At 37.9% G+C, this 26,557-nt stretch overlaps 1 protein-coding gene across 1 annotated transcript in view; it reads left to right on the top strand.

The window, feature by feature from the left end:
- pde11a (phosphodiesterase 11a) overlaps positions 1–23,792 on the top strand; it is a 50,813-nt gene extending 27,021 nt beyond the window's left edge. Inside the window, exons 6-20 of the mRNA XM_043249748.1 lie at positions 1,752–1,884; positions 2,494–2,569; positions 4,229–4,296; positions 5,361–5,453; positions 6,902–6,952; positions 8,305–8,451; positions 8,740–8,847; positions 10,356–10,465; positions 10,608–10,698; positions 12,328–12,428; positions 13,118–13,195; positions 13,272–13,335; positions 14,057–14,131; positions 15,736–15,819; positions 19,089–23,792. Coding sequence (XP_043105683.1) covers positions 1,752–1,884; positions 2,494–2,569; positions 4,229–4,296; positions 5,361–5,453; positions 6,902–6,952; positions 8,305–8,451; positions 8,740–8,847; positions 10,356–10,465; positions 10,608–10,698; positions 12,328–12,428; positions 13,118–13,195; positions 13,272–13,335; positions 14,057–14,131; positions 15,736–15,819; positions 19,089–19,292 — 1,483 coding nt within the window. The 3' untranslated portion in view covers positions 19,293–23,792. The remainder of the gene's footprint in view (positions 1–1,751; positions 1,885–2,493; positions 2,570–4,228; positions 4,297–5,360; positions 5,454–6,901; positions 6,953–8,304; positions 8,452–8,739; positions 8,848–10,355; positions 10,466–10,607; positions 10,699–12,327; positions 12,429–13,117; positions 13,196–13,271; positions 13,336–14,056; positions 14,132–15,735; positions 15,820–19,088) is intronic.
- Positions 23,793–26,557: the final 2,765 nt, after the last annotated feature.

Genomic DNA, 26,557 nt, shown 5'->3' with positions numbered 1-26,557 from the left:
TACTCATTTATCACCAAAGGATTATACAAACTCATAAACTTGTAAAATATTGTTTAGAAACACAAAATGTCTGTAAAAAATGCAAAAGTATGTCGCACTGCTTTAAAGCATTGACATTACGCAGCTTCAGTAATATATTAGTGTCAAACACAGGGGATTTTCTCAAAGTTATGTGTGTTATTTAGCGATTTCATCCCCTACGTTGGCTTCTCTAAAGGTACAGCCGGAGCCATTATGTAAGGATGATTTGTCCTCTGCTGCGCTCTGAAACAGCTCGGGGCCAAACGGGAGAGAGACGCGTCTCTGCTGCTCTCCCAGACGCAGCTCACAACACCACACATCTCGCGTGCTCAACGCATTCACACGCTCCCATTCATCTCTCTGATTCCCACATCTCCTCCGACAGCAGCTCGCAGCGCCGTTAATCATGTGTGATCTTTGGGGTGCGATCGAGAGTATGAGGGAAGATGTTTGATCAGACTCTCTCAGCCCAGAGTGCAAGAGCCTGAAACGCACCACGTGAGAGAGATTAAAAGAGAGCGAGAGAGAGAGGGGCTACATCAGGACTGTCTCTCCGGCTGCACGTGGGCGTTTATGAGAGTCGGAGCGTTAACTTCTCATTGCTTTTGCAGGCTCCATAGAGCCTTATTAAAATGCAGAGGAAAGTTCGTTAGCTGTAAATTACTGGAGAGGGAATGACAGCGAGAGCAGCAGCCATGTGGACCTCAGCATCCATCAGCTCTTCCTCAGGATGAAGCCTCTGTGGGTTTTTTTTTACGTTTTGTGTGATCGCTCGGTTTGAACTTGCGTTCCGACTGCTTGTCCCCGCAGGTCTCGTTATACAGTGCATTGTAATTTTGCGTCCGAAGTGTCGCGTAATTGAAGAGAGCTCTGACTCGAGTACTAGCAGCGGGTGTTTACATGATAACACCGAAGGCCAAATGAGATCTGCAGACTTTTTCACAGATTTTGAAGAGAAATCTGGTTAATTGGGTGGCTGTAAAACGTGGTAAAATGTGATAAATGGAGCTGAACTCATTGTGCATTTAACTTTATTGAATGTGCGCTTGTAGTGTACTTCAAAATCATCAAGTATTTTTTAAACTATTCATGAGAGTATTAATGAATAAAAATGAATGAAAATTTTGAGATACATCTTCATGACTATATTTCTTCAGAGAGTTTACTTTGCGATAACGTAAAATGTGAAGTTGAGATAAATGCATTTAATATAAATTATATATAGTGTATTAATCGTGATTAATTAAATGCATTTTTTTGCATTATATATGTATATATAAATGCACACATATGTATTTTGATTAAATATATTTAATATATAAACATAATATTTTCTTCTGAATTATAAATGCGCACGTATGTATTTCTATATACATAATAAATACACACAACGCACACATATATTATGGAAACAAAAACTCTTATTTTGGAAGGGTGATTAATCCAAAGCCATTACATCCCTTTCACAAGTATATTATTTTCATATTATTTTTAAAAGTGTGCTGAAGTGTACTGATTTTCACAGGAGAGCTTTCTCAATAAATCACACAGTTAGAGATATCGTTGACCGAAGCACAAGCGGTGCAAGATGAGTTGCACAGAATTGTGATACTGTGGGTGTAGAGTTTAGATATCATCTCCAAGCCAAAGTATGAGCAATAGTAATAGTAGTGGTTGTCTTGGATTTGTACATAGCAGCACATGTCACTTCCTCTTTGTCTTATTCACAGTTTCAAGGACAGCATGGAAAAATCGTCCTATTCTGACTGGCTGATTAATAACAGCATTGCAGAGCTGGTGGCCTCCACCGGGCTTCCTGTGAATATCAGCGATGCTTACCAAGACCCACGCTTCGACGCCGAAGTAAGATCCCTAAACAGCAATACATAAATTCATACAATCGGAATAGACAGTTTAGTTCGGTACACACGACTGCAGACATTTTAAGTTGTGTTGGTAATCTAACCCACGATCTTGTTAACGTCATGAAACATAACAGCTATCGGATATTCATGAATTTGATTTTCACTTACTGCTCCATTAAAGGTTTAACTCGAATTAACATTATGACATCTTACCCAGGATTTTAAACATAATAAAAGAGCTGGTCTGAGATATATATTGTTGTATATATCGCTAGTCACACTATATATTGTTGCAGTGAAATACGTTATAATTGGGGGACTAGTGGAAATTGTATTCTGAGGTATTAGACAGGTTACATAAAGAGTTGCATTTAACCCAGAATCTTCCTCTAAAGAGCATGATTAAAGATGAGAGAGACTTCTGCTCTGCTTAAAACCTTGGACCTCTGTCGGCTCTTGTGCGTCTTCAAATTGCCAGCAGCACAAGATTATATAACAGCGCATCTTCAGATGATCTCATGTTTTTTCCTCACTTCTCCTCACATGCTTATAGTCAGATCTTTTGGTTTTTGATATGGTGACTAGTGTTTGTTTGTAATGTGTTCAGGCAGATCAGTTCTCTGGCTTCCACATTAGATCCGTCCTATGTGTTCCTATCTGGAACAGTAACCACCAAATCATAGGTAAGTTCTCCAGTTAAGCGCTGTTGTTTCACTGCTATAGCATGCGCTGATGTCCCCCGCTCCGCTGTGTTGCAGCATGTTGTGTGCTGGAGTTCAGAGGATGGAAGACAAATATGTTTATATAGGATAATGTTCTGCTTAAATGTATATCTGTGTGTCACATTAGCACGTGTGCGTGCTCGCGCTGCTGCACGAGCGTGCTGTGTGTGGGTGGATGTGTGTGTGTGTGTGTGTGTGTGTGTGTGTGTGTGTGAGGACTCTGTCAGGGACCGAAAGTCATTATGAGCACAAACAGCCAGTAGAAGCAGAAGTCAAGGATGTCTTCATTCAAAAGATTTCTCTCTCCCCTTCTCGCTCTCTTTCTTCATCATCTTTCAAATCGTGCGTAAAGCCAGCAGTGTGAGGAGAGAAAAAGATTTATGGCAGAAACCTGAGATTTAGTGCGGAAACCTCACAGTCCGTCAATGAAAGATTTTATATCCATATAAATACTGTAGGTTTTTTAAGTCCTTGGGTATGTTTGAAATCGTATTCAGCGCACTGCTGTTTTTGTAGTATGCAGTATATACTAGAAAATGAGATGCTGTATAAACATGCTCACTACAAATTGCTTTACATAGCTAAGAACATTTAAGTCGCAATTAAATCCCTAGATAAACTCCTAATTTGCTGTATATTAATATTTAGTAAGGTAGTTGTTAATTTTATGTACGGGCTGGATATATGGATCTAAAATAAGGTCATGTAGAATGGGGTCTTTAACATGTGCCTTGCAAGTACTAATAAGCAGCCAATATGCTAGTAATACGCATGATAATAAACAACTAGTTAATAGCGAGAATCGATCCCAATACTGAAAAAATTATTATAGCAAAGTTTATTCTCAATCCCATTCCCACAGAATAAGTTCCAACTGCAAAAAAAAGGATGAAAAGCAGCTCACATTTACAGAGAATACGAAATACAATTATATTTCCCACTTTATTATTATTCTTCATGCTAAATAAGCGTTTTAACGATGTGGTGATAACCAGGCACCTCTCACTGTATCGTGCGGCATGTAATGAGGTCATGTGACAACACTGTATCACGCTGCCGCTTACAGCATTTATCACTGCCTGACGCTACTCTTTCACATGCTGTTTTTAAAATAGCAGGAGGTGCTCAGTGCATACCATGAAGACGCTGTGCAACTATATACTGGACACCCCTTTTAGTTTAGGATTACTTCAAATGATTTTTTCCCCCTCAGCCAGGCACATATCAGTGGGCTTTCAGGCTTCTTCGAGTGATAAAAACGTTGTAATTATAAGCAGCGTTATGGCGGAGCCTCATATATATGCATGTACAAGCTGTCCAAAGCAAACACCACATTTCTGATTGACTGTAATGAGACGGCGAGGACGGGGGGGAGGTGTTAGGTGTGCGAACGGGGGGAGGGTTTGCACTTAAAGGAACAATCATTGTAATTACATACTAAAACACAGCACGCTGTTTAATTAGCCATGTAGAAAGAGAGAGAGGGGTTGGGGGTGGGGCGAGGGAGAGATTCTTGACTCGGTGGATGCGGTGCATTGCTGTGCTTTAAAAGATCTGAGATGGGTCATGAAACACAACATGCAAAGTCTTCGTGTGTGTGTGTGTGTGTGTGTGTTGCAGGTGTCGCTCAGGTCTTGAACAGATTAGATGGGAAACCATTTGATGATGCAGATCAGAGGCTGTTTGAGGTAGGATATCTGTGAGATCTCTTCATGAGTGCTTTGCAACCACCAAACGTGATTTAAGCGAGCTGTACTGCAGAGCAGGAGACTCACTTTAAAAGGGTCCGTATATACATGCATACGCCCACTCACGCCATCTTCACAATTAGTTCATCGCAAGGGCTTTAGAAGTGGAAACTTGAAGCTTGCCCTAGAAAGTGGGCTCAGATATTCGTGGGGAACCCATTTTACTTAATATTATCTTATATAGAATAACATTGTTATATAATATCGTCAGTGATTATCGTTTTGAGCCCAGTGAGGGTAGTCAGAGGTAACGGTCCAAAAAGCCTTATTGGGAAAAATAAGATGTTAAACAAAATGTATTTATGCCTTATGAGTCATTAAAGGGTTATATTAAAGTGTGATAGGATGCCACCTTTACATTTAATAAATCTGTTCATGAAGTTTCTTTCCTGCTAGATATCACACTCTTAACTGTGAGCGGTTTTATTGGAAGGCAGCAGCTATTTGCTTTAAATAGCTATAGATTCTATTTCTATTACTTTGTTATAAAAGCAGGATATTCTGCTACTTATAGCAAATAATGGCAGTATTGTAATACATTGTAAAACAGTGCACGATAATAATTTATTAAGTGTAAATTCAAATGTAATGATTATTTCCATCCTTTTTTTTAATTAGGCATTCACAATATTGGATTTTTGCTGATATCCAATAGGGTGATCTTTTTCAAATCATTTTAGCCAATACAGATACTGATATATAGACAATGCTATTTTGGGAAACAATCCAATATCTTGTGGAAAGTCTTCAAAGAATAGTGGAAGCTGATATTGCTGTAATGGGGGACCATATTAACATCTGGAGTCTGTTTTAAGAAAACAAAACTCAGGACACTTTAAATGAACCAAACTGACTTCTCTTTGCATTCACAAAGCAAATGACATGGAAAGTGGACCACTGTCATTAAATCAATTATAGTACTATTTTTTCTATGTTTTATCATTGTGTTATTATTATTTTTTATACTGTGTGTGTGACTCCATGGTCTCTTTGTCTCCCTTTAGGCATTTGTGATTTTCTGTGGACTGGGAATCAATAACACCATTATGTATGACCAAGTGAAGAAGTCCTGGGCCAAACAGTCTGTCGCTTTGGATGTATGTCTCTTCGAACACACACACACACACACATGTTGTGTTTCCATGTTTTATGGGGACTCAATGGTTTTTATACTGTGCAGATCATATGTGTTATTGTCCTATACAAACCCTACACCTAACCCTGTCCCTTACAAGAAACTACTGACATTTTTCAATTTTCAAAAAATATAATTCTGTATGTTTTATAAGCTTGTTTCCTCATGGGGACTTAAAATACTTGTATTCCTACCCTTGTGGAGACATTTGTTCCCCATACTGTGATAAATACCAGGTGCACACACACTTCCAAAGTGGTGGCAAATTAGTTAGAGATTTTATAACTGGTGAGTTATGACCGGTAGGATAATTCAACACAAGTAAAGATGGGAGCATGTGATTGGTGGAATATATTGACCTAGTTCCTGAAACACTCAATCATCTCACTCAGCAATCGATCATATCACCCAAAACTGAACATTGCTTGTGGTTTTGGAATAAACGTTTAATATACTAAGTAGATAATCAGCATTTATAAATCTTCCATTTCATCCGGAAGATTTATTGAAACTAAGCTGTCACAGCAGAAAACAGCCTGTTTCATTCAGTCAGCGGGTGGAAAATGATCAATTCAAACCAAATTATTACAGTGTTGGTGCAAGAAACCCTTGCTGACATTATAAGCGGACTTAAAATGCTATAAAAGAGCAGAATATGACCCCTTTAATCTAACAATGAACCAGTGGGACACAGAGGAATAAATCCTCACCTTCAAAGCATTCGATTGACTCGCTTCAGTCGAACAAAACGCCCGTCTGGAAACACAGATGATGGTGTGTTTACAGACAAAACACTGTTCTGTAGGATTGTTGCAGTTTCTTCCCTCTCAAAGCAGTGGCTGAGTTAAGTTAAATGAAAACACTTCTAACATTAACTATCAGTCATCAACCACTTTTTTTTTTATATGTACTTTTTGTGCACAATATTTATCTTTTACATTAGTAATACGACTATTCATTGTTAGCACAGGTCCTTTAAGTAATATAACCAGACAGAACATTTAATGTTAATTTCAACATTTACTAATAAATTACTAAAATTTTAATGCACTTTCGTGCACAGTGGAGAATACAGTGAATATGTAATATTTGTTTAATTTATAGCTTGAAATAGAAATCAAGGAAATTTTAGGATAAAATAGTTGCGATGTAAAATATCGGACCTGAAATGTTTGTGGCATGACCTGCAGTACAGATAGTTTCAGAATCTGAGTCTGTATTTCATGAATGAAAGCTCACATGACTCCCATCAGCCAATCAGAGGGATGCAGCGCAGAGTTCTGGGCGTGCTTAAAAGCAAGTTTGCTGGCTCTTTCTATCATCCGTCTGATGTTATTCTAAACATAAAATATAGAAATGCATAAAAGCACGAACCTTTAATTGTGGATTTTATGTGTTTGTTTTTCATAGGTGCTGTCATATCACGCCACTTGCTCTAAGACGGAGGTGGATAAGTTTAAGGTAAACAGTAATGCGTCACTGAATCATACCTAAGAGACTGTATTTTATAGAGCCGTCTGACACTGCAGCGCTGCTTGCTACAGCATCAATAATGAATTTACCAGATCCGTGATATATTAACCTCAATATATCAGACTGTATTGTTTATGCAGTATGTATAATTCAGAACAAAACTATTCAATATCTCATCAGTGTTAGTGCATTATTGATATAGTCTCTGTGGAGTCTTGTTAACAAAATACCTCATTTATCATGGGGTCATTTTCTGGTGAAATGCTCATTTTTAACGCATTAACTGGATTTTGCCAGGAGCTCTTATAGCATTTCATTGACAAGTACCAGCATGTTTCCAAGAGTGAATGAAGAACACATTGCTTAAAGCCAAATCCAGGAATATCACACTCTATATATATATGTACATATATATATATATATACACGCCACTAAATATATAAGCTCCCATGGCTCTCTCGATCTGTCAGTGGCACAACCTTGAGGCTGATAAACCAAACCCGTGTGAGTTTCCATCCTAGTCTTTTCCACACAAGGAAAATGTTCCAAATATCAGGAGTTTAATAATCTGTTCATCAGAAAAAGATATCAGAAAACTGGAATATGAAGAAGAGCGTATGGACTATACCGTTGGAGCAGTTTTGTAAACTAAAGCTATTGAAAATGGTAGCTGAAGCCAAAATAAATGAATAGAAATATTGTTGCTCTGGCGTTCCGCATAGAGTTACTGAAGTGACTGAAATGAACATACAATTACTGAAACTAAAATATAAAAATAACAAATAATATCAAAATATGAATAAATACAGTAGAAATAAATATAATAGATTGTTTCTATATCCGCACTCTGTTCCTAAATACATTGTCGTTGCATGAAAGAGAGCAGCTTGGACATTCTGCGGAATATTTCATTTTGTGTTTGGTGGAAACAAAAATGTGTTTTGAAATATACAAGGGTGAGTAAATTGGTTTTTCTGACACTGTAGCTGTAACAACCGATCAACGGCATCCACTGCAGTGTATTGTGTTATGTTAGACGGTGAAAACTATAGATGGTGAAAACTTATAATAATAAATGTCTACATTTAGACTTTGTTAATGACGTCACAGCATAGCACGCAGCTCCTCGTGCCAGCAGTCCCTCATTAGATCTGTGAATGTGTGTGTGTGAATCTATTTGTAGTGCCTCATTAGCACGACCCCGAGCTTCAGTCAGCATTAACACACGAATTACTGAAAATACTGACGCCGGTTTCGTTCCATTCACAAAGCATCTGCTTTAAAGCACTCGAGTGTAAACTCACACACACACACTCTCTCTCTATTGTTCTTTTCCTCAGGCAGCAAACATCCCTCTGGTGTGTGAACTGGGCATTGATAAACTATCGTTTGATGACTTCTCTCTGGATGTGGATGCCATGGTCACTGCGGCTCTGCGGATGTTTATGGAGCTGGGAATGGTGCAGAAATTCAAAATAGACTACGAGGTTCATACACGCTTTATACATTTCTTTAACTCCGCAACATCACACAAGCAAGAGCGCTGCTGTATTAATTATGATTTGATCGCAAGCCTGTACTCATATCATTCAGTAAAATGTTAATAAAAGTTAATATTGCCTATTCGGACAGTTTTTTCTTATACGTTTGTGACAGCGGCAATAGTTACTCCAGTCTGTTTTTGAGCACTCCAGACCAATCAGGTTAGAAGACAGGAACTACTGCAGGTTTTTCGGTCGTATCGTAAGACCACATCTCTTTTTTTCTCCTTCCAGACGCTCTGTCGGTGGCTGCTGACCGTGAGGAAGAACTATCGCATGGTCTTGTATCATAACTGGAGACATGCATTCAACGTTTGCCAGTGCATGTTTTCCATGCTGACGGTGAGTGACCTTCTCTCTGTGTGTTTTTCTGTGTCAGGAATGGGTTTGATTACTTTAATAAATCGTAATAATATAATAACATCATCTGATTCACATACACTACTAAAGGTCCTGAAAAATGAATCAGTGCTTATGCAAAAATATGAAGAAGCACAACTGTTTTCAGCATTGATGATAATTGTTTCTTGAGCGGCAAATCAGCATATTAGAGTGATTTCTGAAGGATCATGGGACACTGAAGACTAGAATAATGATGCTGAAAATTCAGCTTTGATCACAGGAATAAATGACATTTTTGGTCTGGAAGTATTCAGTTGTGTTCTTTTGCCTTCATGCTCCACTACAATGGATTTGAAATAATCAAGATGTCATAATAAGGGGTTGAACAAAAATATAACATGAAATGCTTAGGAAATACAACCATTTTTATACTCATCACTAAACAGCGGTTACTCAGAGCCACTGGAAGCCATCATCACAGATGATCTTGAGCTGCTTCAAGCCTTCACATTGTTTTCTTCTTGGTCTTAATTTCAGCCGTCGCCTTTCTAGAAGGCTTTTTTAGATGTTTTTTTGGCAGCGTCTTGTCGGGCATTGTTTGCAGCTTGTGCTGAAGACTCTGTTTTTGCTCTGGTGAAGTCTTAGACATAGCTGTGTCTCGCTCCTGGAGAGTGTTTTTTCTTTATCATGGAGAGGATCTCCTTGTGTTCTTCTCAGAACGACTCCTACTGCTCCCTCTCTCTCTGTGATGGATTTGTTTAGTATTTGAAGTCTAACAATCATCTGTTTTACTGGAAGCGACAGCTTCCAAATGCAAATGGCACGCTTAGAAGCTACTCCAGACCTTTTAGCTGCTCTACTGATGTAGAAATAATGAAGGAACAGCCCACATCTGTTCATGAAACGGCTTTTGAGTCAACTGTCCAATCAACTGTACCTTGAAAACAAGGGGAGGTACATACTACAGAGCTATAATTCCTTAACCTTTCCTCCGTGGCGAGAAAACCCCTAAATGAGTGTGCACTTTAAGCCCATATTCATTATACAACTTGTTTTGGTCAGCAGCTAAAATAATAAAAATTGCACCAGTGTCCAAATATATATGGACCTGGCTGTATATACACATACAAAATGAATCTTTTTTTACTTTAAACTACAAAAGCTTTAAATATCTTACAGGCCTCAAACTATTCTAGAGCACACATTCTGATATGAATATTAATAAAGACTTTATTTTAATTTGCTTGTCACATTATCGGTACAAGCAGATATTGAAAATTTAATAGGATTAATTGGTAAGATAGTCCTCGTAAATTATTAAATGCTGTTGGACATTTTTTGTTAGTAGCTTGTAGCGTAGCACACTATTTAAAAAAACACTAAACTTAATGGCATCGATGATATTCCTGTTATTATGAAAGCTGTGGTGCGTGTGTGCTCCTCAGCATCAGTCTTTGTACATCTACCACAGAAGTGTTACATTTATGTTTATGTGTGTTCATTTGCAGACGGCTGGCTTCCAGGAGACTCTGACTGAGATGGAGATTCTGGCTCTGATAGTGGGCTGCATCTGCCATGATCTGGACCACAGAGGAACCAACAACGCTTTTCAGGCCAAGTGAGACTCTGCTACTCAACCGCTAGCTATTACAATACTAGACTCACGTCTGGCGTCTTTTAAAGCTTACAGCGTTTGATGAAGCTGAACGCTGGATGTCTTCACTTTGCACATGAACTGAATGGCATTGGTGTGTTTTTAGGACGGGATCAGCTCTCTCTCTTCTTTATGGGACATCGGCCACACTAGAGCACCATCATTTCAACCACGCTGTTATGATCCTGCAGAGCGAGGTAAACTTAACCTTACCACAAAACCACACACACTGATCTACTATCAATACTATTTTTCTACCACATGTCAACTACCTTAACAGTCTGCTCTGAGAGTTAGTAGACGTGTAGTTGAAAAGGAATGAGAATTAGTCGAGATGAAGTTAGTTATAATTAGTAGAACGTCTAAAGTGAAATATCAAAATAAAGTGTAATCTTTTTTTCCTTTCAAGAAGCTGTTTTCTTGATATGCATCACAACCGAGAAGAAAAGATGGCCATGCTTTTGGTTTCGAACAGTTACGTTGAAAAGTTACAAATAAATGAGAACTTAGCTGGAACTTAAACTAATATACAAATCAGTTTTTGTTAGAAGCGCTCGCTAAAAATTCCATAATAAGTGATTTACAAGAAATGTCGTAGTACCAACAATTTACAATGAGTTTTCATTTAGAAAATAAGCCACGCCACGTTCTACCATCACTTCTGCTGTTAAACACCAACTACAATACTGCGGAAAATGTACAATCTGTAACTTGAATCTTAACTTAAACCATAATACAAATCAGTTTAATAAAATAAAATTGGCAAGCAGCTCGAGTCAATTAAATTATACAAATACAGACTTACTTTACAGCCATTTTCTTTCATCTTAAATAGAGTTTACAAGGAATTCACTATTTTAAATCACCATAAAAACAATGAAGTACATCGCAGAAATCTGAAAAAAAAGGACAACTTTCACTTTCACTTCAAATAATCAGCTACACCAAACCACACACACACAAATCATTTTAAGCACAGTAAATGAGATAACAAGGGAGAAAAGAGAGAGAGAGAGAGAGGTGAATAAATTACACCCTGTGGTAACAGACAGATGTTGACTGTGAATAATTGCTTTCTACAGATACAGCGTGTTTATCTGTGTCACTGTCATTTGCATACAAATGAGCTTCGGTCATCATTTACTCACAGAAAGAATGTGTTCACTGACCAGCAGACAGACAAGTATTAATTAAGTTGGTCCTTAATGAAACGGGAACAGTTGCCCTGCTCTTTAATCTTTGTAGGGCAGATATAGCCTATCCTATTTCCCATCATGCCTTACAGTTACCGAACAGCAGAAGTTTACTGGAGTGAAATCTAATTAAACAAGCTCAAATGATGACGTCTAAAAATAGGGTTTAAGTGAAAGTATTACAATGTTTGAACACTGTATATATAAAATACGTCAAACAAATAAATGGAAGTACGTGTATGCGCGCTTTAAAGATATGTCTTTGCCTTTCTTAAGGCAGCACGAGGGCTCACTGTTTAAACTTCACACAGACGTTTTTTTTTTTTTTGCACGTTTAAATATCAGCTTATTTTAATCAGGCGCTCTGATGTAAGCATGTGTGGGTGGCTTGCATTCAGAGTTACATGTTAAGTAAGTATGGTTATATATTCATACACAAACCCACTTTATATGGAAATGCATCCTGACGTAGGACTGAAAAGGGCCTGTATCTATAAGATAAAAATACACGGCCACACTGAGTTAGTTGACTTATCGTGAAACACATACAGCTTCTCAAACATCTTCAAAACAGTATTTAATGACACCAAGGCATGACAATATTTCTGTTTAATAACGGACATGTCTTTCTAGGGTCACAATATTTTCTCTAACCTGTCGTCACATGAGTATGGGGAACTCATGCAGCTCCTAAAACAATCCATACTGGCCACAGACTTGACTCTCTACTTCCAGTAAGTGCTGAAACAACACACACACTTCAGATCAGTTCAGATCTACACTACACTTCAGTCCTGAGTCGGTGAGATTTTTCTTTTACAAAAGAAATTACTACTTTTATACAAAGTGCACGTATTAAATTGATCGAAAAAGCGTTTTTAGCATTATTATATTTCTGTTTACCGTAAGCGTTCTTATTTTGGCTCTTTATATTCAATAAAGAATCCTCATATAAACAGCGGTTTCTACAAAAACACACTGTTTTCTTCACTGATAAGAGTGAGAGGCGTTTATGAGCAGTAAAACAGCGTATTAGAACATGATCATTTGAATATGATGATTACTGACACTGAAGACACAAATTACATTTTACAATATATTCAACTACATTAACATTTCACACTGTTATGGCTGTTTTTTAAGCATTAACTCTTAAAACTCAAAAAATTTTAAAAATCATCCCAATCACAAATTTTAAAACAGTAGTCTTGTATCTATAATATTGCCTAGACGTACACAAACTGTATTTCTCGGCAGAAGTATTGTTTGTTGTGTTCTTAGGTAATAATAATTTGTAAGCGTGTGTGTGAATGTTTCCCTGCTTCACACTGCTGTCTTTAGGGGTCAGATGGGATATGTTTTCCTGACCCTGTGCTGCCGCCATGTGGCAGCTCTGTGAACTGAACTGACTTTTCATTCACAGGAACCGGAATTCCTTCTTCGAGCTGGTGAATAAAGGTGAATACAACTGGAACGTGAAGGAGCACCGAGACATGTGCAGGTCAGCTAGCGCACAAAACACACACCCAATGCTTTTACATTTCTGACCCTAACTGGTCTCTGAACCGATCTCTCAGGTCCATGCTGATGACGGCATGCGATCTGGGCGCTGTCACTAAACCCTGGGAGATATCCTGCAAGGTAGATGCTCTTACTCACAATGCACCACAGATGAGTACAGAAATTAATATTAGATGTTAAAGTGCCTCTATTATAGAATGAAGGGTGCGAATGAAAACATCCTGCAAAGTTTTAAATCTGAAAGTGCGCCCTGTGTGAGGATAGAGTCGACTCTGAGTCGCTTTTAAAATGAATCCCAAGATGTTTACGTCAAAATTAAATATTAGCATATTGCCGCCCACTTGTTGGTCTTTTCGCACTGAGCTGAATGAAAATGCAGTTGTACACAAAACAGGACTGCGCTCACAAACGCTGCTTTTCTCGTGAAATGGAAATAAAATCGAGCAGTGACCACAGATCAGTATCGGGAAAAGGAGGGGTTATAAAAATGTATCATTAAACAAATCATTTGAGAGTCGTTGAGCAAGTAAAATGAGAAAAAAAACACATTATAAGACAGAGGACGTGTTTATAGCCTTGCATGCATGTCCACCTGTTTTTTGGGACTCCCAAAAGCAAAATATGAACCTTTCATAACCCATAATAGGGGCTTTAAACATTGTAAATCAGAAATGTTTCTTTGGCACTTCATTGAAGTAAGTTTAATGTAATACACTACTATTGTAAAAATGTTAATAAAAAATGCATGCGTAAAAACTGAAATTAAAGCAAAAAAATACAAAACATTCAATTCTGAATAAATTCTATCATAACATGACGTGTGTCTTCTTCTTTCTAACAGGTAGCGGAGCTGGTGACGAGTGAGTTTTTCGAGCAGGGAGACAGAGAGCGATCAGAACTGAAACTGACTCCCTCTGTAAGTTTATCATCACCTGATCACATCACGCTCACCTGCCTCTTTAAAGAACGGGCGTATTATCGTTACAACAAAGTGTGTTAAGCTGTAAAACGCCTACGTTTATGCAAAGGTATATAGCGTCTTTACACGGCCGTGACGGATTATGACAACTTCACAACTGCCCTGGTACGATCCACTTATATTAATGTCACGTCTGCACGCACTATTCCAGTTTTAAAAAGGGAGGTACGTAGCGTTTTTTCCCAGTGTATTTCAACCCGGCCTGGATTGTGAGGCAGAAGGTAACATTAGGGAGTCTCGGGATGCCTCAGCTTTGAAGCTCTCTGAAGAGACGCTCGCCTCAGGTTAAAAGTCTCAGTCTTTTGCTCAGAGTGTGTGGGTGTTAGCATGATGTATTCAAACACGGACCGTCTATCTCTGTGCTGCAGCCCGAGCTGCCACACACACACACACACACACACAGATCTGCAAAGAGAAAGACAAGAGCACAGGCATTATCAGCTACAACAGACAAGCGCATTAAATGAATTGTCTTGAAGGCAAACATTAATCAAACAGCACACGATGACCATCTAATCACATCTGTAGGTGGAGATGGTGAATAATATAAAGAAAAACACATGAAAAAGGTTTATCTGTGTCTCTCAAAGGAAAATGTTTTTGCTCAGAGGTTGCTCTTTTATGTATTTTTATACGTAATGGTGATTCATTTTTGTTTCTTTGAAATATCTACTTTGTCTCATTGGTAATTATTTTGATTTGAGATAACTGTTGACGTACAGTAAGTATATAATGGATGCTATTCTGCGTGCTTAAGGTGTGTTTTATCTCAAGGGTTTTTCCGTTGTTTTAATTTTAGCTATAGTATAACATTATAATACTTTTCACAGTTTAGTTTTTTTTTATTTAAAGAATAAACCAGTCCAATGTATAACTGATATTTGAGGATACTATCAGTATTATTCAGTTAGTGTTTTCAGCTTGTTTATGTCATGTAACAATAAGTATAAGTATAAACATCATCATTAATAATCCCAATTACAATTTCAATGCAATAGTCCACAGTTATGTATATATATATATATATATATATATATATATTATTCAAAACTTAAAGAGTTGTCCTAAGACAATAATGCATTTTGGTTTTAGGTCCACTTTGATAAAAGTGATTTGGATTCACTTCAGATGCTGACTACTATGTATATAGGTGATATTAAAGACCACTTAAGTGTTTACTTTCACGACTCTTTTTACAACATTTTGTAGTATTGGAAAATTGAAAGTGCATTTTTAATCATTATATATCAGTCTTTTGTTGTGCATCATGAAATGACGTGCTTAAAACCTATTTAAGCGGCTCAAAAAGCAGTCTAAAGTTCAGCTAATTACATTCAAACTATTCATTTTAAGTTCTATTCTTTTCAAGTATTCGTTTCTGTACATCCTCTTTTAAAAGCAATCTGAATGCACTTCTTTTCACAAAAGGGCTGGAGAAAATGTCTTTAGGGATGAGCTTTAGGGTCGCAGCGCTTCTAAACATATTTGAAGATTTGTGTTTTTAATAAATGTTTATTTGTTCGTATTTGTGTGTATAATAGGCCATTTTTGACCGAAACCGCAAAGATGAGCTGCCAGGTCTACAGCTGGAGTGGATTGATGGGATCTGTGCCCCGCTGTACGAGGTAATGCATCATCAACACTAAGCAATGATCACGTACAGAGAACAAAAAACAGGGTTTGAAGTTATATATTTTTATAAAAGCATATAACTTAAAGCTTCAATTGACATTTCTACCACGCTGGAGCCACCAAATGAAATTGTTAAACTCATTTCCACTCGTCTTATTTTGATTGGTCAGAGATTAGTAAAATAAAAACACATGGCTCGTACAGTATGATATAATAAAATATGAAGCTCGAACTAAAGGAGAAAAAGTATGTTTCTCTGTTTTATGTAGAAACTCAAATTGAGTAAAAAATATGCATATAAATATCAGTTCTCACTCTAAATCTCACAATAACAAGTCTATTTATGATATTTAAATGCTTGGTTTCATGACCAAAGCTCAGTATTTTGTATCGTGACATCAACAATACTTATAATTCAGTTTGACGAAATACATCGTTCGGTGAGAGATGAACAAATGAAAGCCTGATCGATCACATTTGATATATTGTAATATGATTTTCCCCCCCAAAAAATGACTTGTGCATGATCAAGTAAACCTAAGCTGCTTTAGTCCAGTGATATTACGATATAAAAGTTATTCATATGTTCATAAAATTCTACAGTGAACCACGTGTGATATTACACATACGATACACACGAACACCTGTGTTTACAATCAAACTAAAAAAGTGAAAGATATTGTATAAAAAAAATATCAGTCAGATGACAGAAGGTATTCAGAGAAATCAACTAAGATACAGTAGGCTATATAGGGTTATTATGAATATTCACACATTTTCATAAACACGGTTCCCTTAAACGTTCCCTCTCCTATTCTTCTCCCTTTTATTCTGCCTGTATGAACAGAAATATCAGTCTAGCAGTCCAGATCTCAGAGACAGGCGTAATGCGACGTCATCCATGCTTGGCACGCTCTATTTCCTCGAGTAGCCTTCGTCCTCAAAGAAGACGAGGACGCTTCATAATGTTGTGAATTATAGGACAACCAGACTTTTTACAGATTCTGAAGTGAATTAACCTCTGCCAGAAGGTCAGGGCGTTGCTTTATGCGGGGTTGGGAAATGTAGTTGCTAGGGTATTGCGGTCGGTTGCTATGCCATGCTTTGTTACAGTGGGTGGTTGCTAGGGTCCAAGTCAAGAGTCTGAGTCTTCTCCAACATCTCTGTGACGCTGTGCTCTCTAAAGTGTGGATTGGATTAGATCACTCAAACTAAAAATGAGCAGCTTCAACCACTTAAAAGTCAATGCAATACCACTATTTAAATATCTGAAGAAAGAAATTCTGTTTTCATTCCGTTTTCATTTCAAGCGCTTGGTTTAAAATCACCAGCCTGCGTGAATTAAATGGAAAGCTGTTACAGGCAGAGTGGATTTCTTCATAGATTGTGTGTGTGTGTGTGTTTAAAGAATCCTGCCAGTCACACACTCTGCGGGAAACCAGGAAATGTGTGGGAGTGTTTATTCTTTGACCCACCTCTCTCTCTCTCTCTCTCTCTTATTTGAAACTTCTTGGCTATTGCTCATTTGTCCATATCTGTCAAGCTCAAGGACATAACCATGTCTTGGAAGTTAAATGGTGATGATCTTTCGATATAAAGGATAAAAGATAGATAAGAACAGGCAATGATAAAAGAAATAAGAACATTTCTGTCATTCACAATTCTTCATTTTAAAAACCTGTCATAAGCAGCACGGGTGTATTTGTAGCAATAGGCAAAAAAAACATTGTACGCGTCAAATTTTTATTTTATGCCATAAAGAATTAGGATAAAGAATTGTTCCATGAAGATATTTTGTAAATATATCAAAAATGACTTACTACTGGTTTACATTACATTACATTAACAAACGTTACTGCGCATGCATGATTTTGTGGGCCGGCAGACGTCCCGATAGAATCCATAACGCTAGCTAAGTCCTTCTTTTGATAACAAGCAAAATATGTGTGCTGCACAAATCATGCTAATTCACTGAGGTTTCCACGGAAACGGACAAAGCAGCTCTGAGCTTACAAACGCTGGATGCAATGAAAATCTTCCATATGCGATCTTCCTTCAGAAATACAGTGATATAAAAACACCCACGCCTCGGTTCGATTTTTAAACGCGCATTACGTGCTCATGTTCATTCAACGAAGCTTTATCGTGGCAGGTCGCCAAAAATGAACACATGTATGGGAAACACATCCCACAGTAACCCGAGATCAACTTCGTTACTCATCATTAGCTGCGTTCGTAGCCAGCAGCACTAACCAGACCGAGAAACAAACAAGAATCAATCCGTCTATAGTTTGAACAAAATGTCAAGTGTTTCTGTCAATACAATAAAAGTCGATGGGGTCCACTGTTGTTTGGACCCCAGTATTCTTCTGCAGAAGAAAGAAAGTCATACAGGTTTGGAACGACATGACGACGGTCTGCTGCTCTCATTGCTCAAGCTTACTGACGCCTGGCTGGTTTTACATGTGTTTTAGGCATTTTTCAGCTGGCTAGGCTTCTATAACCAAAAAAAACTCAGCAGCTTTATTTTTAGCTAAGGCACAATCTAATTTTTAACACAAACCTGAATTTGAGATTAACGCTAATTGGCGGATCCTCGCAGCATTGCTGTGGGCCACCTGCGCTGGCCATCAGTGGTTAAATTTCCTCTGTGTAACAACTGATAATTCAACGAAACACTGAAGCATGAGGAGTGTTTTTCCAGCACATGGCATCACCGAGCGCCTTAAACAACAGCTTGTTTATTCATGTGCAGTCATTCCTCACTTTAATGCTTTAGAGTGAAGTTAAAACGTGTGATGTTCTCGAACAGTGACATGAGAATCACAAGAATCTGTTCTTCCTGTTTCAGTGTTCCTTTCTAGTGAACACAGTCGCCTTTTTTCACATTCTAGTAAAAATCCTTAGCTTTAATAAGAGGGTTATGAATATTGTTGTGCATATGCGTACTGATCAAGAAAAATAAATAATATAATTTAAAAGAACATCCAAACTGAAAACTGAACGCAAACACTTAAATGTAAATATATTTCTTTGAATTGGTAAAAAAATGCAGCGTTTTTGACCCACACAAAAACCACTTCAGCGATTTCATTCTTTCTTTTCCCAGACAATAATTCTATAAACAGTGCACGTTCAAGATTTAAAACTTTTGCACATTAACGTATCAACTTTGAAAAGGTCGGATCTTACATTGTTACTGTGTCTACCACTGGTGCAAAAGCAGGTGCCATAAATCAGCCTTTTCTCTCTTCCTCTTCAGACGTTCGCCAAGTTAAACCCAAAACTACAGCCAATGGTTGACTTGATCAAGGCCAATCGCGCCAAATGGGAAGAGCTTCACCACAGACACCAGCGAAGCCAGGAATCCAGCAGCCCCGGCGGCCCGCGCAGCGCAGACGCCGCGTCGACCAACTGCAGCTGCGCAGGCCCCAGCGACGCCGGCCCTTTTCATTCCGTGAGCTAAATCTGGAGAGAGAAACCAGATTTCGCCGCACGCTTCTCTCTGACCCGCAGCAATGCAGACGGAAGGAGTTTCGACCTCTGCTGCATGCATCGGACCAGCAGCCATTACCTCACTAGCGCCCCTCTATCGGGCATTTGCTCTGTCCGCGAGCACTTCAGGTTTGCGTTCGTCTCCGCGGTGCAAAGACTGCACGTTTAGCTAGCAACGGAGAACCTTAGGGATGCGTTTACGCCCAGAAGCTAACTGGCTGAATTAGCTACCTTAGGGCTAGCATGCTAACATAAAGACCCCTTCGTGCGTGTAAGCTACTTTCAGCAGGGACCGTTTAAGAAGGATTGCCGCTTTTTGAAAGGTATGATAGTGTATTTTTCCCTTTGTAGCTTCGATCTCGTCGAACGGACACATATCCTGAGCACTGGAGCTCGGTTCTGTTCTGTGCGTACGTCATGTGAAGACATGACCACTGCGGGATTTGACTCTGTGTTTTGCCTTTGTTGTTTTAGCTGACGTATTTATTCCAGGATCAGGGGTTTGTGGAGCCGTGGGGCTCTTGGCAATGCTTGCAATGCAAATCCACTCCAGCGCTGTACTCCGTGCCTTGGAAAAACCCTACGATAACGCATGCAGCCCATCCTCGACATCCCTCTCCTCTCTAGTTCACACCGCATATCATCACGGTTTTTCCCTCATGTCTCGGGCCTGTTTCACGTCTTGAAGGTAAGCAGTGTGGTTTTATTCCAGCACCTGTGATGAAAAATGTAAGTTCTGGCACCGTTTTTAAGTAGGGGTTTGCGATATGCATCTTCTACGGTGATATCGTAATTGTTTCAACCCAATGCCATTCGGCATTATCAAGTATATTGCAAAAACCTAACAATAAACAAGTCTACTAAACAAAAAAGCTAATATTAGTCGAGATGCAGTTTAGACACAAGGTACTGTTTTTGCTCTGTAGTTTCAAACAAAGCCACAGCAGAACTTTTGCATCTTTTGAACAAACAACAGTTGAGTGAATGATACAATGACTCGCTCAAGCTGTGATTTGCCACATGATAGTATATTTTACCTTTTCCAATATCATTTAGAATATTTTTTTTTACATAAAAACATTAATAATGCATTTGTAGCTGCAGGTTAACTGCATTCATGTCCTGTGTTTAACAGCTTATGTGAATGCACCTGAATGCCGTTTTTTTTTTTCCATTATCGCACTCCCCTAGTATTTATGATGCAAAAAAAAAAGAAATTATTTAGATATATACCATGGTGCATTTCCTAGAATCATAGTTAACCGACTATACTCGCAAGTTCTGTCATTACCAAGCAACGTTTTCACTGATATGGTTTATAAAATGTTCATATTTTGGTTTTGGGAGTCCCAAACAACAGGTTGACATGAATGCAAGGTAAAAATGCCACTTTAGTTGTCTTATAATATGCATTTATCTTATTTGCTCAACGACTCCCAAACAATTCGCTCAACGATTAATTTTTCCTCCTTTGTGTGACACTAATCAGTGCTAACTGTGCTAACTCATTATGCCTGATAAAGCAGTGTTTGTCAATGCAGTGCTGCTTTGTGTGCAGCGTTACCAGGGAAACATATTTTAATTCTCCAAAAGTACCTAGCACCTAGTGGTGAAAAATTTATTTGCATTTTTATTCAGACCAGTTAAAGACCAACAAGCCATGGGGAATATGCTAAAGTTTCATGTTGATGCTAACAATCCCAGCTTGGTGATTCAGATTCAGAGTCAACTCTGCTTTTTCAGATTTAAAACTTGCAGGACATTTTTGTCCGGTCTGTATCACACATTGCATGAAAGGTCATTTTCAAACATCTATAATAGGGGCACTTTAACCAAATTTGTCCAAAGAATAGATGTGCGACAAATTTCCTACTCGCTAAGAGCTAAGCTGAGAATAATCATACTGTGGTACTTCATTATATGTCCTCATTCTAGGAAACACACCACAGCTTCCAGCTTCAAAAAGACTCGAAAGGCCTAAAAGTACCATAGAAGCCATACAATAGATATCTAGAGTTTAACTTTATATTTTAGGTTTCATGTAGTTACTTATGACATACTTTTTGGCTACAAATGCGATGCCTCTACTCATACGTACATTTTATGATGAAACACTTTGTGATAATACTGATTTAGTAACCTAGAAATTGTTATATGTTTGTAAAGTTTATTTAGAAAAAAACAAAACCTAAATTAAGGGGCGTTTACACAAAACGTGTTTTTCCATTCCAGCGTGCATAGTTTTTTCTATGTAAGCGCACTAGCTCGACATGTATGACCGTTGCTCTCTCATCTCACGCAAAAAAAGGCAACTTTTACACGCAGCGCCACCCATATATGGCATTTCCAAAACAGTGGACCAATCAGAAGTCCCCGTAGGCGGGGCAAGCACGGAGAGCTTTTGTTTGGCATCGCAACCGTTTTTCCAGCGATCATCAAAACCTGTTTCTTCACAAAAGGAGCCTGATATTCTCTGTCTGTTCTGCTTTTCTGTTGTTGCGTCGCGTCTCAAAAGCGCGTCTCGAGTCCCTTGAATTTTAAAACCCTTGCTGAGCGTTTTTAGACACGTTTTGTGTGTACGGCCTCTTAGGCTGGAGTGAAACAGGCCTTACATCCCTTCTTTGTTTTAACCACATAAAGCAGCACCCAAAATCACATACTTCCCTACATAGCGTACTTCCCTACATAGTAGATAGAAAGCAGAATGTGAAAAGAGCATTATGTCCAAATTCACAATATTCGTAAAACATCAGAATACTGATTCTGAAGTGCCCAGCTAATGCTGTTAGGTTACATGATGAATGTATTATGTTCATATTTAGTTCATAATACACACATTCAGACTATACATACCATTTTCAAGTAATTGCTCACTGAGAGAGTATGTGATTTGGGACGCAGCCGTGGTGTATGGATTACCTCAAAGCCATCCCTCATCCCAGACCCACACAGAACCTGCAGAACTCCACTCAAGTTCTATACACTATTATTAAACAGCTCGAATAATTCGCTCATGTTTTCAGCTACTACAGAAGTGCATTACTCTCGTCCGCAGACCGCCTCTTAAACGTCTGCAGGTTCTATTTGGGCCTATTTCTAACTTCAGACTGCTTTTTTCCCGCCATAAGAGTTCTTGTGAAACTGTCGGTTTAATCTGAGACATGTATGTGCCTTCACGAATTAAAAACCTACTTCAGTGCACACAAGCATCATTACAGGAGCTCACTGTAGGGAAAGTTAGCTTGTTCGTAAATGAAGCTCTAATCTGTCTGATCAGCTGGCTAAAAAAAATATATGTCAAGATATTTCATCCCAAAAGGAAAAAAATCAAATAAAATCACCTAGTATCATTTAGGACCATAAAGTTTAGTTTTTTTCTTTCAGCTGCAACACATTTTCTGCCAAAATTTGCAAGTCCATGCTTTCAGAGGCCTGTTACATAAAAAAAGTCGATCAAATAAGCCAGGTTTATTTCAGTTAGTCTGACTTATTTCCAGTTGATATGGTTCAGAATAAGTCAGACAAACTGCAATGAAGCCTGTTTTATGAAACAGGCCCCTGGTCTACACTTTAAATGGGAATGCTAACAGGCATAACAACACAAAACCGTCACCTAACCGTCTCTTTTTAGTTTTCCTGGGGGAAATCTATGACTATACCGTAGTATTTTGTAAAAATAAACCCCGTTGGCTGATGGGAAGGGTTTTGGGGGCTGTTTAATGTACCTGCTTGCTGTCAGAAGTGGCCTAGTGTGCGGAGCTAACAGTTTAAAGTGTTTTTAGTGGCTCGTGATCAAACCTGAGCAAGGTCAGAGGTCACAGGGTTGGTTTCCCACGGCTTCTCAGAAAGTCTTCCTCCGTTTAGCGAAAGCATCCAACGTTTTGAGGGCAGCTATAACGCACAACCGCCAGCATTCCCTCAGATCAGACATTTGGTTTCTCTCCCCTGTCCCGGGCTCCTCGGCGTCCCGAAGTGGACTCTGGTTTGATACGTGACTGCACTTTGATCATCGTGTCGTGGTTTGAGAGCCTCCTTGTGCTAAAGGCCCACCTGCTTTTGGGAAATGAACAAAGATCAGACGTCAACCGATAAAGAGTAAAATGTAACTGCATGAAGAAGCGTGCGCTTCAGAGCTGAACGAGATTCGTCTGTAACTCATTATTCAGTACTTGATTTAATGTACCTGCATGGAAGCAGCTGTTGCATCGCGGCGGGGAGGAACAGTTTCATATTGTGCAACTGCATTATTCAGAATGTTTTACATTATTCCCAATGATTTCTTGGGGGATTGGTTCTTGTTATTACAACTGTTAGATTCTTCTCTGAGGCATTATGTAAGTGATGAGGCTCTTTTGAATCGTCTTGTTCTCTTGGTTCAACTCTCCTTTTGTCTGGCAGAGATTTCGTGAGAAGCATGATTTCTGAAAGTGTTAAACTGTCCGATTCAAATAAACGTGCTGCTAGTAATGATTGCAAGTATGCCGTGCCTACTTTCAAAAACGTTGCGTGTAAACATTGGTATTAATATATAAACCTGTTAAAACAGAACTAACATAAGCTCCTAGAAACGTAAAGAGGGAACGTACCAAACGTTAAAGCACGCACAACATTTTTTTAACAATTTTTGGTTTACATATATTGTTTTTTTTTAAACAATATGTCTGTGCTGTGTATTTATTTTGAACATACCAGTACACACACATAGATTATAGTTTTTGAAAATATTTGCATATATATCTTGATATTCATAGAATTTATATATATATTTAATATAAACATTTTTCTTAATTATATACATGCATATTTGTGCATTTAAATATACACAATATATACATGACACAAACATAGAAATAATATATATATATATGTATATATGTGCATATATGTATATATATATATATATATATATATATATATATATATATATATATATATATATATATATATATATATATATATATATATATATATATATATAAAAGCAAACCTAAACAGTAAAAAATGTCATAGAAAGTACTATTAAGTTATGAATTCAAACTTAAGAAGCCTGGAACTTTAGTTTATTGTACAACTATATATCCTGATTCATTAAAAACATGCTCTTTTTGTTGGAATCAGTGTTTGTTTGTAATGATCTCGCGGCTGGTTGATTCGGATCGTAACAATCTCTGTGCTGAATCTGAACGAGAGATGTATCGTGACAGCGAGGCTGCGGAGCTGGAGATGAACCTGCAGCGCTGCTCATTTTAGATGCCTCACCATCCTGACACACATAGCCCAGGCCACGAAGCACAAACGAGTGCAGGTCATCAGTCAGGAGTCAGTCAGCTCTTCTGTGTTCAGATCCAGACAGATGACACTCAACAGTGAGACCGTGTGGAGAAGACTAGATTCACACTGGGCTGTCTGTTGATTCAAATAAAAATTAAACCTCTCAGATTACAGAACGGTTCTTCAGGTAACTCATTTTTAACCAACAAACTAATATGACTTTAAGTCATCGGTGTTGCACTGATCGCCAGTCATCATTATTATGAGTTGATGGACGGCATCCTAGCGGAGAGTTCACCTAAAAATGAAAATCTGTCAATTCATGCTGCTAAAAACGCTCTTCTCCATAATGCAATTTCATTTTGTTAATATCTTATATAACCTTTACTCTCTGTAAAGAAAATTGTAACTAAATTACCATTTATTCTTTACAATTTGACAAAAAGCCTACTGTATGGTTATTTAGTCAAACTTTTAGTTTTCATAAATTGTTAAAATGTAATACTTTTGTCTTTCATTAATCAAAATGCATTGTTTAAATTAGTTAAAATATAAATTATTAGATATTACTATAGAGAAACATTTAACTGGCTTATGATCATATAATTAATAATTTATCACAATAGCTATTTGACAAATAATAACGTGTTTTTTTTTTGAATAAATATGAATATAAGAAGCACATATATAATGAAGGTATAGTGTAGATTACAACAATGCAGATTTACAGTATAGATAACTGAAAAATCGATGAACAAAGCTAAATTTAAAAAAAATGAGATTATTCTCAAAGGTAAAATTATTCTACGGCTTGTAAATCACACATTTTTATTGAAGATATGTCATAATAGCAACATATACATATGTAATATTTTCACTCGGCCTACAGGTTTTAAAGAAAAGATGTCTGAAATGTTCCCGTCTTGGGTATTTGTAGACTTTTATTTTGAAGTGTTTGTTTCCCATTGTTTCTGTGTTCCCTTGTTCCTTTGCCCACCGTGTTAGTTTCCTTACTGATTATCTTAATCCTGTCTATTTAAAATCCATTCAGTTACTGTACAAGCCGCCGTATATTGATCTGCGTTTAGCACTCTCCAAATGTTAGCTCCCTTTAGTGTCCAGTGTTAGCATGTGTCTCTCTCGTGGAGATAGCTACTCTACATAGACCCCTTTTTTCCTGTTTCCCAGTTCCCTCTTAGTTTCCATGTTAGGCTCTCTGGTGTTCCATGAACACACACATATACATACATATACATACACACACACACACATACATATATATACATATACATACATATATATACACACACATACACATATATATATATATACACACATATATACATATATATATATATATATATACATATATATATATATATACATATATATATACATACACACACACACATATATATACACACACACACACATACACATGTATAGATTTTTCTAGGCAGTGCAGTTTGGATGCATACAATATTTTTTTTGCCAAACTACGGAGTATGAGGAAGTACCTTAATATGACATCAGCAATAATGACAGAGGACACAAGATCTAAAATGTTCCAACATGTTAATTTATTGCACAAACAGCTTTGACAAAATGTACTCTGATATTAAACACATGACCAGGAACTCTGGGGAAAGACAAGGAAGCTTTCGTATTATTCGGACTGAAATCTGTTAAGACGGCTGATGTTTGATGACGAAACCATTCAGGAATCATACCGAGGGGCAACAAAACCTCGTCTGATCCTTCATTTTGCGTTTCAGCAACACAAAAGAGTTCAGATGGATTCAGAAGACATAAAAAAGCTCCTCTGACACTTGTTAAATGGTCTAGTGTCGTCTGGAAAAGCTCTGCTGAACACCTCGAGGACAGGCGTCCCTCAGCAGTGGGCAGGACGTCCGAAAATAAAGACCCTGCAAGGCTATCGGATTATTTCTTTAGGCGTCAATGTTT

The sequence above is a fragment of the Puntigrus tetrazona genome, chromosome 9 (genome assembly GCF_018831695.1).
Source record: "Puntigrus tetrazona isolate hp1 chromosome 9, ASM1883169v1, whole genome shotgun sequence".
NCBI classification, from domain to species: Eukaryota; Metazoa; Chordata; class Actinopteri; order Cypriniformes; family Cyprinidae; genus Puntigrus; species Puntigrus tetrazona.
Note: the sequence above shows the minus strand (reverse complement) of the source record. Positions and strands in the feature narration are given on the sequence as shown.